This window comes from Myxocyprinus asiaticus, chromosome 2 (genome assembly GCF_019703515.2).
Source record: "Myxocyprinus asiaticus isolate MX2 ecotype Aquarium Trade chromosome 2, UBuf_Myxa_2, whole genome shotgun sequence".
Taxonomy (NCBI): domain Eukaryota; kingdom Metazoa; phylum Chordata; class Actinopteri; order Cypriniformes; family Catostomidae; genus Myxocyprinus; species Myxocyprinus asiaticus.
Genome location: NC_059345.1, coordinates 53007900 through 53023896, shown reverse-complemented (window position 1 = coordinate 53023896; position 15997 = coordinate 53007900). Strand labels below are relative to the sequence as shown.

Genomic DNA, 15997 nt, shown 5'->3' with positions numbered 1-15997 from the left:
GAATATTCCAGTCCATCTTTAGCTTAACTTCCTTTTGTGTTCCGCATAAGTCAAACGGGTTTGGAATGACATGAGGGTGAGTAAATGATAATCAAATTTTTATTTTTGGGTTCACTATTCCTTATTTGCTGCTTTATTGCAGCTAATGTTATATATTAAATATATATTTTCAAAATCACCAAGTACTAAAACTGGTTCACATACACAGAGAAGTAGCATAGAAGAAAGTATTTGTGATTGTTTTATTTCCCCAGCTCATTCGTTTGAATCAAAGGGGGAAAAAAACTACTGCAATTTCCTGTTTACAGCTGTTAGGAGCCCAAGGGCATTGTATAAACTAGCATGCACCGACAACACAGTGTTGTTGCCTGGAAGGGATGTATTTTGTACGTAATGCACTGCAAAACACAAGCAGCACAGGCGCACATCAGCGACAGCAAAATGAGATCTAACCGAGAATCCTAACTTACAAAAAAGCAAATAACAGAAAACAAAGGCATCAGAATATCAATTAAATTTCAGCTTCACAGCCAGTTCCCACCTTCTTCACTTGATAATTACTTGAATACTCTGCATCAGCAAGCAATTACACTAATTAAGGAAAGAACAGCCTTCATTCTGAGCATCTTCGCCTCACCGCCTTCCCCCCGTTTCTCTCTCTGTCACACACACACACCCACACATGACCTCACACTTCCCTCAAATATCAATTATTAACACATCCAGCACTCTTTAGGAGACTGTGTCTTAGCTCATACAGCGTGTGCCCCAGAGAAAACGCAAACTAGCATATGCACGGACAGAGGTGGGTAGAGTAGCCAAAAACTGTTTACTCAAAACAATTACTCTAGTAGAAGTAAAAGTGTTAACATAAATAATTACTTGAGTAAGAGTAAGAAAACTTTCACAAATGACATAATGGACATTAACTCCCCTACATTCCATTACATAATACACATTTAACATGTATTACAGAATTCTTCTTCTTCTTCTTCTTCTTCTTCTTATTATTATTATTATTATTATTATGAATGGAAATTCTGTCATCATTCACCATCATGTTGTTCCAAACCCGTAAGACTTTCTTTCTTCCATGCAACACAATAAGGAGATTTTAGACAGAATATTAGCCTGAGTCACTATTTACTTTCAGTGAATGTGTTTTTATTTCTCCATATTTTGAAAGTGAATGGTGACTGAGACTGTTAGTCCCTAAAATTCTGTCTAACATCTTTTGGGTTCCACAGAATATGGGTTTGGAACAACATGAGGCTAGGGAAATGATGACGGAATATTAAATTATGGCTGAGCTATCACTTTAAAGGGGTAGTTCACCCAAAAATGAGAATTCTCTCATCATTTACTCACCCTCATGCTATTCCAGATGTGTATGACTTCCTTCCTTCTGCAGAACACAAATTAATATTTTTAGAAGAATATTTCAGCTCTGTAGGTCAGTACAATGCAAGTGAATGGGTGCCAATATTTTGATGCTCCAAAAAGAAAATGCAGACACCATAAAAGTAATCCATATGACTCCAGTGGTTAAATCAATTTCTTCAGAAGTGATATGATAGATCAGATAGAGAAACAGATCAATACTTATGTCATTTTTTGATAGAAGTTCTTCTCCCAGCCCAGCAGGCGGCGATATGCAGAGAAGAATTTGAATCACTAAAAACACAAGAAGATCTGTTTCTCATCCACACCTATTATATCAATTCTGAAGATATTGATTTAATCACTGGAATCATATGGATTACTTTTATGCTGACTTATGTGATTCTTTTGAGCTTTAAAATGTTGGCACCCATTCACTTGCATTTCATGGACCAAAAGAGCTGAAATATTCTTCTAAAAATCATCATTTGTTTTCAGCAGATGAAAGAAAGTCATATACATCTGTGAGAGAATTTTTATTTTTAGGTGAACTATCCCTTTAAAGGCTCTTGTCAGATCTGGATGAATTTGTCAATAAGAAGGGAGGTTTGGAAACCTTTCTAGTAATTAATACAGTGAATACGTGAAAAATGTCCCACAGGGAAATATAAACCAAACCAAGATCATGTTTTATTAATGCCTACTTTCGCTATTTCATAGCTTTTAGTTGTTAGTTCAGTGTAGTTGCAGTTTTCAGTGTAGAAAGAATTTAGATCATTAGTTCTGTACACAGTACCGCCACTCTCTAATTGCAGAGTACGCAGCCTGCGTAGGGCACACACACAGAAATGCTGTCTGTTTGCACTCCAGTTGTCAATTACACATTCGACAGAGTAAAAGGCATTTACACTTAATGTGGATGTTTACATGGATTTATACAGTTAATCAGTCTGATTAAGTTTTCAGTATCCCCATGAGGGCGCGGGGTAAATGCGTAAATACTGCTCATGACATGCGGGATGCAGGACAAAGCGCACTGATATATAGCTGCAGATTTAAAAATTTACACTTAAAAACTGATGTCATAAGAGCCCATATTTACAGAATCACCCTGAAAGTGACCATCACCATGTCACAGAAAAGCCCGCGTTATCATTAGAGCCAAAACTTTCCTCAGCATGCTGTCTTAAGTTGGAGCTTCAATTTTAATCTTAAAATATTCGCTTGTCTTGGTGTTAAATGAAGGCATTGCATGACGAAACTATTCTTTTTTCACAGTGCTGAGCAAAGAAAGTGTTTCACCTTGAAGAGCTAGATGCTGCAGCAGTGATGGACTCGGCTTGTGACAGTGACAGTCTGTCACAGCGCACGCAGCTGTGTGAACTTCCGCTGTCGTAAAAGTCCCATTAAATAATCTCTCAATAAATTACAAATGAACTAAAATTAAACCCAGTAATGTAACGACAGGAACGCCACCCATTGTAGAGAAGTGAAAGTACAAATATTTCAGTAGAAATTTACTTGAGTGAGAGTAAAAAGTATCCACCTTTAAACCTACTCTAAAAGTAAAAAAAAATTCAAAAAAGTTACTCAAGTAAATGTAATGGAGTAAATTTAGCACGTTACTACCCACCTCTGTACACAGACTGAATAAAGTATGTATGAGGAGAGATTACGGGGAAAGAAACTAACAGACTTGAGTCATTTAAATCACTACACTCATTTGAGAAGCCGAGCATTACTTGAATTTAAAATGAAAATAGCCATTATGGGTTTATTTGTTGCTTTTTTCCCATTCCACACTTATTACAAATGGGCCCCTGCGATTGGCCCAAAGCAGGTAATTTCACATCCACTGTGTTTTTTAATTACTATTTCATCTGTAAACGCATGCAAAGAAAACAAACAGCACTAACATGAAATGCCATGCCGGAAAATCTAAATTGGTAAACTGGAGACTGCAGCAGGGCCACTGGCGAATGGTGACACTATGCAGAGGCTGATCCTGGTGGAACAGCGGGGATGGATATATTTAAATATTACCAGGGGCTGAAAAACTGTCACACCCTGCAAACCATTTTGCTTTGTTAAAAAAAAAAAAAAAAATAAATTAAATGAGAGACAATTAACAGAGAAATGCATAAATAAATGAATATAGAAAAGAAAGAAAAAAGAAATAAACATACTTTTATGTCTTTGTATAACAGCAGTTTTTTGTCCTGTAGTACCAGGTATCTGTCCTGAAATTTATTCCCTGATAACAATTTGGAGGAGCCGTCTTTGAACTTGAGTTGCTCTCCTTTAATGAAATCTTTCAGTTTATCTGTCAGACACAGACACACAGAAAAGAACATGAAACAAGAAAAACATATTGAGTCATAACATAAACAATTTATGAGAGAAAGAACATACAAACTATACATATACCACTGCACCTGTACACCCCCGCTGCTTAAAACAGAAGTAGGGTCTCTCATAAATTTTTAAAATGTTTAAAGTTTCAGGGTCTAGCACATAGCTGTACACATCCTGGTACATAAACAAACCTTTGTATCATGCCATTGCTTAATATACTGTTTATTAATTCTTTTAGTGAAGCACACCTAAAAGCTATTACTCAGCGTAGGTACAAAGTTATGATTTCCAGCAGCCGTTACTGATGGTTTCAAATAACTGAGAAAGAGGGTAAATGTGCTCTCTTTACAAAAACCCTGCTTTCCTTTTCTGTACAATTCCATTTGTCAAATAGAGTGAAAATTTGATCACGACATTGGTTGTGAGAGTGTAAATGAGAGTTATGAATTAAAGAAGAGGCCAGAAACTGTAAAAACTTTGGGAAAAATTCACTATACATGTGTGCCACTTTTGCATACTTAGCGCAAATGAGTCCAATTCACAAACCACCCACAATCAAGTTTAACCAGACGTTATCTGTGCTGCGCCATGCATATTTAAATTCATTCATTGTCATTCTTTTCAGCACAAATCCGTCTTTCTATGTAAATTACACTTTATATACACTCAGAAAATATTTTTGCCTATACCAAGAATGTGATCGGCAAAGGACAAAAAAAGCTGAAAAATGTACAGAGCAAAGATTATGTGCCAAGCCAAGACTAATGAAATGTGTAGTGTAAATGTGTTGAATTTCGAGTTCAGTAAATTCCACTTACTATCATTCTAATTCAAATTCAACTTCCTATGGGGCATGGCCAATTCATGACTTGAAAGGGAGTTAATTCTTAAATTCAAAATTTCGCACAACTCTGTCTAAAGTATGTGCATGACGCAGCAGCAGCGGCTCCATTTGAGGGAATGCACAGCATATCGAGAATTCACATGGGTCACGTTTAGGTCAGAAAAAAAAGAATTCCGGATTTGTCTGGAAAAATCAAATTTTTTAGATTTACGCATTTCAATTTCATATAAAAATTCCATCAAACTGTTAATTTTTAACAAAATTCAATAAATAAAACTTAAAATAATATATATTTTTGACATTTTACTTGGTTAAATATTACTCTATTTAATTTGATGGAATTTTGTTTTGAGTGTAGATTGCTCCTTATTCACAAAAGCCTACACCATTTGTGCAGGTGACATTCTGCAATTTGCTCAAAAGTGCAATTACACCCTGCAGAATTATAATGATTCTATTTTTTAAGAGATGTCAGTTTATATTTTCAATTGATCATGGCAGCAGTAAATCAAATTATCAAAGATGTTGAACCATATTATAACCAGGCATATATCCAGATGTGACTGGATTGCAGTGTTGGAGTGATGCCGTACAGATCCAGTCAGGCATGCCAGATTGCGGTAACTGCATTCTCCACAAACTAGCACCCACAAATTCTGCAATTGTCCAGTCCAAATTGTGTTCAGCACAAATATTTGGTCACTTTTGCAGCAATAATTGCATCATTCTTTTGGTGAATTGGGTGCTAAAACAACACTGACAGCACATGAAAATAAACAATACTATCAGTGGGCACAATTCTTTCTTAGTGATTTCCCCCCATGTGTCTGAGCATAACCAAAAGCAACTGAGAATATGGCTCCAAATATACACATTAAGGGGCTTCGACATGACTCGCATCAACGTTGCCAATTACAATTACAGTGAGTGCTATGGAGTAAAGTGCAAGCTTAAGCGTTACCTCTGGCACAAGCAATTTTAACTTTGACTCCATTGCCGCTGACCATTTGAAGTGTCAACCAATTATTACCGGGCAATTCAGATGACATATCATTACAAGGGTGATGTCAGCGCTAAAATCAAAACACCATGTACTCTGCAAGAGTTTTCATGTAGAGACCAAATACCCATTGAGCAGTGCGTTGTCGTCCTGATGCGAGTCATTTAAAAGCCCCTTATATGGAACAGAATAATATGGTTCTTTAATCTCTATATCTTAGCTTTAGAGTGATCTGTTGGGGTTCAGTAGGCTGTTCATTGCCAGTACCTGAGTTGGAATCTGTCATTTCAGAGCCGGAATATTTTTTAATGAGCAGGAAGGCCGAGCTGGGATCCTCCAGGGAACTCCACTCCAGTACCTGCTCCAGAATCTTCTCTTTGTAGTGTAAGGGACGCTCTGAGCACAGATGTGAAAGAAAGGATTGAGTATGCTTGGACAAGTGAAAGCAAATCTCCCTCTGACATGTTTTGCAATGGATTGTGATTGCACTGAACAGAAAGGCCCGAAACATACTAAGCAAGTATGCAGGAACCAAAAATAACACTTGCCAAGCACCAAATGCAAGTAAAAATTGGCTTGCAAGTTGGCCCGCAACTAGTTTAGGAACTGCATCATAATACATGGTTTAAGTAGAATTGTAAGAATGATAATCTGACACTCGCTGTTGTAAATGAACTGCGCAATATTCAAAATCAAAGACCATACAAACTATCTACTACTAAAGAAACATCTGTCACAACATCTGAAAAAATTTTCTCCAAAACTCTGTGTAACGACTTATGTGGGATACTCCTCAAAACAGGTGTGGTTTCATCAAGATATGGAGAAAAACTCATCTTAAAAATCGAAATTCACCTGCCATTATCAAGTGTGGCAAAAAGTAACATTTGGACCATGCAAGTACATGAACACAAATGTTTCTTGCTACGCAAGTTCTACTTCACAAATCGTTTTGTCCCAAAATGTGTCAGAACGCAATTCATAATGCGCTCAACGGTCAGTTTTGTCTTTTAGGTCAACTATGGTCTTGGCAGAGCAACGTTTTGAAGATAATTTTGCTCAGCAAGTTAGCTTAATCTAAAGTGTTCAATTTCTTGTGTCACTAAGTGGAATTAAATATTAAATGGAAACAAATAATCACTGTTTTCAAAAAGTTTCCCGAAAACTCCAAGTCTTCCATTGGTTGTACAAACAGATAGATCTGGCCCAAACTCACACCACTGGTCGAGCCAATGTTGCCATGTTGGGCTGGACAGACCACTCATTTAAACAGAGGAATGTTTTGATAGTGCCATAGAGACACATTGTTACACTTTTAGGTGAAATAAATTAATAATAGTTGTCTCTGCATATTAATCTGGGATATGAGAAAGAATTTTAACATCGAAAAATGACACATATCAGCTTTAAAGTTAGTTAAACTGTCATTTTCAAAGATACCTGAATAATAATGCTATCAATTTAATGGCAAATATTTGAAGATTATTGCCCCCTTGAGTGCTGAGATTTATTACCACCACAGTAAAGCAAATTGCAGGTTTAGTATATCCAACGGAACTGCATGCTTGTTTTGCATTGTGAGCATTTGTGTCTGCGTACTTGTGTAGAGCATGTGTCTGGTCAAAGACTAAACATTTAAAAGGCTCTATTTGTGTGTATGTAACAGAGGGAATTCTAGCATCTCAAGACATTAATCTACAGAACAGTATATTCGTACATCAGTTCACTCAAAAAAACATAAACATCACACACACACACACACACACACACACACACACACACACACACTATATATATATATATATATATATATATATATATATATATATATATATATACAGGTGCATCTCAATAAATTAGAATGTCGTGGAAAAGTTCATTTATTTCAGTAATTCAACTCAAATTGTGAAACTCGTGTATTAAATAAATTCAATGCACACAGACTGAAGTAGTTTAAGTCTTTGGTTCTTTTAATTGTGATGATTTTGGCTCACATTTAACAAAAACCCACCAATTCACTATCTCAAAAAATTAGAATACATCATAAGACCAATAAAAAAAAACATTTATAGTGAATTGCTGGCCTTCTGGAAAGTATGTTAATTTACTGTATATGTACTCAATACTTGGTAGGGGCTCCTTTTGCTTTAATTACTGCCTCAATTCGGCGTGGCATGGAGGTGATCAGTTTGTGGCACTGCTGAGGTGGTATGGAAGCCCAGGTTTCTTTGACAGTGGCCTTCAGCTCATCTGCATTTTTTGGTCTCTTGTTTCTCATTTTCCTCTTGACAATACCCCATAGATTCTATATGGGGTTCAGTTCTGGTGAGTTTGCTGGTCAGTCAAGCACACCAACACCATGGTCATTTAACCAACTTTTGGTGCTTTTGGCAGTGTGGGCAGGTGCCAAATCCTGCTGGAAAATGAAATCAGCATCTTTAAAAAGCTGGTCAGCAGAAGGAAGCACGAAGTGCTCCAAAAGTTCTTGGTAAACGGGTGCAGTGACTTTGGTTTTCAAAAAACACAATGGACCAACACCAGCAGATGACATTGCACCCCAAATCATCACAGACTGTGGAAACTTAACACTGGACTTCAAGCAACTTGGGCTATGAGCTTCTCCACCCTTCCTCCAGACTCTAGGACCTTGGTTTCCAAATGAAATACAAAACTTGCTCTCATCTGAAAAGAGGACTTTGGACCACTGGGCAACAGTCCAGTTCTTCTTCTCCTTAGCCCAGGTAAGACGCCTCTGACGTTGTCTGTGGTTCAGGAGTGGCTTAACAAGAGGAATACGACAACTGTAGCCAAATTCCTTAACACGTCTGTGTGTGGTGGCTCTTGATGCCTTGACCCCAGCCTCAGTCCATTCCTTGTGAAGTTCACCCAAATTCTTGAATCGATTTTGCTTGACAATCATAAGGCTGCGGTTCTCTCGGTTGGTTGTGCATCTTTTTCTTCCACACTTTTTCCTTCCACTCAACTTTATGTTAACATGCTTGGATACAGCACTCTGTGAACAGCCAGCTTCTTTGGCAATGAATGTTTGTGGCTTACCCTCCTTGTGAAGGGTGTCAATGATTGTCTTCTGGACAACTGTCAGATCAGCAGTCTTCCCCATGATTGTGTAGCCTAGTGAACCAAACTGAGAGACCATTTTGAAGGCTCAGGAAACCTTTGCAGGTGTTTTGAGTTGATTAGCTGATTGGCATGTCACCATATTCTAATTTTTTGAGATAGTGAATTGGTGGGTTTTTGTTAAATGCGAGCCAAAATCATCACAATTAAAAGAACCAAAGACTTAAACTACTTCAGTCTGTGTGCATTGAATTTATTTAATACACGAGTTTCACAATTTGAGTTGAATTACAGAAATAAATGAACTTTTCCATGACATTCTAATTTATTGAGATGCACCTGTATATATATACACACACACACACACACACACACACACACACACACACACACACACACACACTGGCAGCCAAAAGTTTGGAATAATGTACAGATTTTGCTGTTTAGGAAAGAAATTGGTACTTTAATTCACCAAAGTGGCATTCAACTGATCACAGTATAGTCAGAACATTACTGATGTAAAAAACAGCACCATCACTATTTGAAAAAAGTAATTTGTGATCAAATCTAGACAGGCCCCATTTCCAGCAGCCATCACTCCAACACCTTATCCTTGAGTAATGCTAAATTACTAATTTGGTACTAGAAAATCACTTGCCATTATATCAAACACAGTTTAAAGCTATTTGGTTCGTTAAATGAATCTTAACATTGTCTTTGTGTTTGATTTTGAGTTGCCACAGTATGCAATAGACTCGCATGTCTTAAGGTCAATATTAGGTCAAAAATGGCTAAAAAGAAACAGCTTTCTCTAGAAACTTGTCAGTCAATCATTGTTTTGAGGAATGAAGGCTAATCAATGCTTGAAATTGCCAAAAAAACTGAAGATTTCATCCAAAGGTGTACACTGCAGTCTTCAAAGACAAAGGACAACCGCTCTAACAAGGACAGAAGGAGATGTGGAAGGCCAGATGTACAACTAAACAAGTGGATAAGTACATCAGAAATAGACGCCTCACATGTCCTCAGCTGATAGCTTCATTGAATTCTACTCGCTCAACACCAGTTTCATGTACAACAGTAAAGAGAAGACTCAGGTGTGCAGGCCGTATGGGAAGAATTGCAAAGAAAAAGCCACTTTTGAAACAGAAAAACAAAAAGAAAAGGTTAGAGTGGGCAAAGAAACACAGACATTGGACAAGAGATAATTGGAAGAGTGTTATGGATCTTATCCCCACTGTGCTTTTTTGGGATCAGCTAGACTGTAAGGTGCCTGAGAAGTGCCCGACAAGACAGCCACATCTATGGCAAGTGCTATAGGAAGCGTGGGGTGAAATGTCACCTGAGTATCTGGACAAACTGACAGCTAGAATGCCAAGGATCTGCAAAGCTGTCATTGCAGCACATGGAGGATTTTTTGATGAGAACTCTTTGTAGTAGTATAGAAGTTCTGAATTTTATTTATTTTTTTCAAATTGTAACAGTAATTTTTCATGTTATTAATGTCCTGACTATACATTGTGATCAGTTGAATGCCACTTTGGTGAATAAAAGCACCAATTTCTTTCCATAAGAGCAAAATCTGTACATTATTCCAAACTTTTGGCCGCCAAAAGTTACTACTGGATTGTTAATTATATATATATATATATATATATATATATATATATATATCATATCCTCCTCAGCAGCATCGAAAAAAGAAAAGAAAAACTTTGTGGTTTGTGTTTTTCCTCCACACAAGCATAATTATGTAGTGCAAATTTGTAATTATCGCCAGACAATCTGACTTTGATTAGAAAACACACTCAAGTGCAAAATAGATCTATTATCAAGTTGTAATTTGTAAAAAGGAAAACATAATGCTTGCTTTTGGCAAAAATCACACTTACACCACCTGTCTCCCCCTCCCACCGATCCCATCACAATCTGTTAATAGTTTTTCATATCCATCATGAAATAATAATAGTACTAATCATGAGCATTCACTTATCTACTGAAGCATTTTTAATGTGTGTGTAAGCCTTAGAGGAACATCATTTAATGTTCCAATAATTGCAAAAAAAATAAATAAATAACGTATGTATTAATTCTAAGTGAGAAGTCTTTTTAACAGAAACACGACTCTTACCTAGCTCTCCATTCTCAATGACCTCAAAGGTGGTCCAGAGGTCTTTGACCTCCACCTCCATGCCCTTCATCTCCAAAGTGCTGACGGCAAGCTCATCTGATCGCATACTAGGAGAAACCTTATTCAGAGAGTGAGATCTTCATCATTATTTTTTTAATACTGCGTATTTGGACATCCCACTCATTTTAAATACTGCTTTCTGCATATGACATTACATAGTAGGGAAGTATGCATATTTAAACACAGGGATTTTCATGTTTACTTTAAGTTATGTTAAGAGCTTTTTCTTTGTACAAGAGGTTATAACATCTATTTTGCTGTGGGAAATGAAAAAATGTGGGAAAAGACATCAAAGAACTGTCAAGAGAAAAAGCGCTTTTAAATGGTGATGACTTTCATCCTAAAACACACACTTACACATCTCAGCAATGTGTTTCACTCATGCGACGAGTCTATTAACTCAGGTTTTCCTTGACTACTGATAAAACCCACAATTACACTCACAATTCAATCAACATTCCTTTGATTAACTGCAGCTTGATTTAGTCTGTGGCAGAAATCCCCTCCAGGTTCACGGATAGACAGCCAGACAGACACACACACTCAAAGCACAGAGAGCAAGAGCGGGAGAAACAAACCTTGAAAATGTATCATCAGAAGTTTTTTTTTCTCCAAAACTCTGTGTAATGACATATGTGGGATCCTCCTCACATTATGCCAGCAAAATAGGTGCCGTTTCATCAAGATATGGAGTAAAACTCATCTTAAAAATTGAAATTCACCTGTCATTATCAAGTGTGGCAAAAAGTAACATTTGGACCATCCAAATACATGAACACAAATGTTTCTTGCTACGCAAGTTCTACTTCACACATCGTTTTGTCCCAAAATGTTTTCAAAAAGTTTCCAGAAAACTCCACAAGTCTTCCATTGGTTGTACAAACAGATAGACCCACCCCAAACTCACACCACTGGTCGAGCCAATGTTGCCGTGTTGGGCTGGACGGACCACTCATTTAAACAGAGGAATGTTTTGATAGTGCCATAGAGACACAGTGTTACACTTTTAGGTGAAATAAATTAATAATAGTTGTCTCTGCATATTAATCTGGGAAAAAGACATCAAAGAACTGTCAAAAGAAATGTGCTTTTAAATGGTGATGACTTTCATCCTAAAACACACACTTACACATCTCAGCAATGTGTTTCACTCATGCGATGAGTCTATTAACTCAGGTTTTCCTTGACTACTGATAAAATCCACAATTACACTCACAATTCAATCAACATTCCTTTGATTAACTGCAGCTTGATTTAGTCTGTGGCAGAAATCCCCTCCAGGTTCACAGATATAGACAGCCAGACAGACACACACACTCAAAGCACAGAGAGCAAGAGCGGGAGAAACAAACCTTGATTAAACAGCACTTTTCGGGCTGCTTTTTTTCCAAATAGACTTCAAATATCAGGTCACCAGCGGGAGAGAACTGCAAACAAATGTACATATAAAGAGAGACAAAACCACACACAACTTATGAAAACATACACATTATCAAAGTCAGTTAGGTTTACTACCAATAGCCCCTTTTCCACCATCAGTCCGAATGGTTACTGTTGCCGAATCATGCCACTGTTTATCGATCCGGGCTAGCTGGCATGGTTATGGTTTCTTTTTAAACTGTTGTGCAGTGAAATCAAGATTAGAATGGACTGACTGGGCAAGTCACCATTTGGGAATCTCCACTTCACTAGAGCTGTCCACCAGCACGGTTCGCTGTACTAAGTATGGTTAGCTAACCGTTCTGAGAATTCTGGGCTGGGAACGGTTTGCAATCATACCATACCAAACCATGCTCAAGTTAAAGTGCTACTGGAAGTGTTTTCATGCTCAGAACCATTCGGAATGATGGTGCAATATTGGCCATTATGTAAGGGACAATGTACAGTCAGTCAGTCATTATCGCCAAATAAATGACAACAGGCTGAACACAACCCAGGCTAAATGAAAATGAAATATTGATTTTATTTAAAATTATGGTATTATGTGAAAGGAAGGAAGAAAGAAAGGAGAAAGAAAGGAAAGAAAAAAGTTGGAAGGAAGTAAAGAAAGTAGGAAGGAAGGATGGATGGATGGAAGGAAGTGGGGAAGGGAGGGAGGGAGGAGGAAAGGAAGTAAGGAAGGAAGGAAGGAAGGAAAGAAGGAAGGAAGGGCGAGAATAACATAGCTTTGCTAAGAAACTACGCACTAAACTCAACAGCAGCCTTTGTGGATATAAAACAAAAGCAATCAGCAACCCTTTCAGCTCAGACCAGTGACTGTGTGTCTCACTAAATGACACACAGCTGGAGTCCCACACATCATTTAGCAGCATAACATCATGAAAGCTGGAAAACATCTCTGCATATGTAAACCACAGCTTAAAGCTCTCCTCCTTAACAATAAAAACCGCTATGGCAAAATGTATTTAAATGTAGTGTAGATGACACATACTGTATGCTGGCATTATATGATGCATAAAGCATTTATTCTATAATAATGTATAAACTCTTAGTCATGCATCCTCTGATATTTTCATCCAGGGTACAGTACATGAACATACCTGACTATATTTATTTTTATCATTATCTTAAAGACTTTTTGATCTTAAGTTTTGTAGACCAATTAAAGTTGTGCCTGGTATGAATTTAATTACATTATTTGATAGTTTTGTTGATTTTACCATTATTTTAAAATATGGGAAATAGTAATAATAAATAATAAGTAGGTGTGTCTCTGTGTAACTGTGATTGTGTTTGGGGAAAGATTTTCCATGGGTCAGTTCCAAAATTGTCCTTGCCCGAACTTGAACACATACACACAAACTTTTAACTTGGACATCAGCACACAAAGGAAGATTAATTTGTTTTCAGCTTATCTGAACAAACTGTTCTTGTGGTGCCAGCGAGGTATAAAGCAGGAGACAGAAAGGTGAGGTATCAGAAAGGGCTTGCTGTTTGCTCTAATTTGCTCAAAACGATAGCAAGACAGGTCAAAGGGATTTTGTGACCTATGAAAATGTGCAACAAGTGTAAACCTACACATCTGCAAACACAAGCAGGTTATGGGGTAAACACAAACATTTATGAACTGTAACACTGCGTGCTTTAAAAGACATCTCATTTTCTATATTTTTTCTCACTCATGCAAACACACACACCTATTTAATGGAAAGGTTAAAAGGGGTGACTTACTGTGATGTCCTTCCACCTGGTGATAAAGCTGTTTTCTTTCTCCATTTGCCTAACCTGTTCTTCATTTACCTGTTTTAATGGAACCGGACAGATAAATAGAGATTAAAGGCCCCTGTGCACAGTAAACAGCCCCACTCACATTCCCAACAGCAAAGTCAAGGCATATTAACTATTCAACAAGCATCCTATTAAAGGACCCTTTTGGAATGACACATCAGAAAACTTCAAGTCGAAGCCAACTTTCAACATTGCTGTTTGTTTGAGTGACTCGATATTTTAACTTCTGGCTCAATCAATGGAATAAGGAAACCTGTATGAACATCATCATTAGTCATGCTTGTCAGTGTTCATAGTTATGGTTAACAAAAAAAAAAAAAAAAAAGGGCTATTATCTTTGTAGCTGATCAACCCGGTGGACGATAAAGCGGGCGAAAAATTCCCATAGACTTACATTGAAGGAGGGACCACAGCCATATCTAGGGACAAGAATATTATAGAGACCTGGGGACAGGCTTTTTTGAATTGAGCCAGAAAGCAACCTCCTACCAACCAACCAGAACACCTTAGCAAAGACTTGGTAACCAATCCAGAACACTCTAAAATCCCCAAAATCTCTAAAATCATGGCAGCAAGTTTGTACAAGCAAGTACTGCTTACATTTTCTTCAAAAAGCTTAAAAATCCAGTTATTTTTGCAATTCCATTTGTTGGAGCAGAAATGACACACTTCACCTATAACATTTGTTTTGATAAGAACTGTGTGCTCTCTGGGGGTGGAAATATGTATTATTGGAGACAAGAGCATTAGGGCTGTAGGAAAATAAGTCACATTTGTATTCAAGGCTTGAGAAAATTGAGATATTTACTTAGCAGTGTGACAAAACAAGTAGTAGTAGGCTCTGTTTGTATGTATCCATAGAAAACAAACAAATGTAAATGTGTATATTGAACTTTAATTTACACCTTTATGCCTTGGTGTTAAGCTACATATTATTCCAGTGGAATTTCCCATCTTCAGCTCTAGATTATGGCTCTAGATCTGTCACGCTAAACTTTTCACATTTCACACACTCTCTCCCTCTCTCTTTCTCTCCATGACCACAAGTGTGTGTATGTGTGAAGCCAGGGGGCCTATGAATGTATGAGCGAGTTGAGGGGGGATTAGAACTGCCCAGCACTGTAAATCCCATTACAGAGGCACACATCCAAGTGCAACACAATGACTGTCCTCTGTCTCACACATTTCCAGTTTTGTAGTATTAGATGGATATTCTTTTCAGTTTTTAGCACTACAGAGGACTTTGTCATAAACTGTGAAATGGGTAAACAAGCACAGTTTGCCAGTTTATTATACCCCTTTTCCAACAGCATGTTCAACAAAGGCCTGCTGTTAATCAGTTATGCATTTTCATGAAGCATATTTAAAATTAGAATGGACAAATAGATTCATCTCTAGCATTCGTTTCTATAACAGCTTTAAAAGATACTATTAATAAAGCATTCACTATACATTCATAACCATAGTAAAAGTATAAATGAATACTTACGGCATTATACTATCACATCATAGAAATCAAAAGAACAACACTGTGAAAGTGTCTTTTGGCCCATGACGCCTTTATGAACATGGGCCCTCTAGTCTGGACTCAAGTAACCAAGACTACCTAGGTTTGAATCCTCAGAAAGGAAACACATGTAACTCACAGAAAAGATCTGGATGTAATTGTTGATAAGATCCTCAACCACTCGAGTCTCCTGAGCCGTGTGTCCCTCTGTTTGAAAGAGACATGAGGAGAACACACATGCTAACTTCTGTGCGCTCATCTGGTTAATGTGTGAACACCTCTGGATCCTGTACAAATGCAAACACAAATCTTCAACATAATATATATGCATTAATATTTAAATATCATCTAAGTAACACGAGCAAATCAAATCAAACACATTCAATCCATCTACTAAAGAAATCTGTCAAGGCT

At 37.4% G+C, this 15997-nt stretch overlaps 1 protein-coding gene across 2 annotated transcripts in view; it reads right to left on the bottom strand.

Annotated features, from left to right (window-relative positions):
- Positions 1-15997, bottom strand: part of LOC127452073 (arf-GAP with Rho-GAP domain, ANK repeat and PH domain-containing protein 2-like) — a 154445-nt gene that overhangs the window by 11422 nt on the left and 127026 nt on the right. For both annotated transcript variants that reach the window (XM_051717252.1, XM_051717257.1), the window contains exons 23-28: positions 15723-15870; positions 14020-14088; positions 12201-12275; positions 10789-10906; positions 5847-5975; positions 3567-3703 (exon numbers count right to left, since the gene is read on the bottom strand). In XM_051717252.1, coding sequence (XP_051573212.1) covers positions 3567-3703; positions 5847-5975; positions 10789-10906; positions 12201-12275; positions 14020-14088; positions 15723-15870 — 676 coding nt within the window. The remainder of the gene's footprint in view (positions 1-3566; positions 3704-5846; positions 5976-10788; positions 10907-12200; positions 12276-14019; positions 14089-15722; positions 15871-15997) is intronic.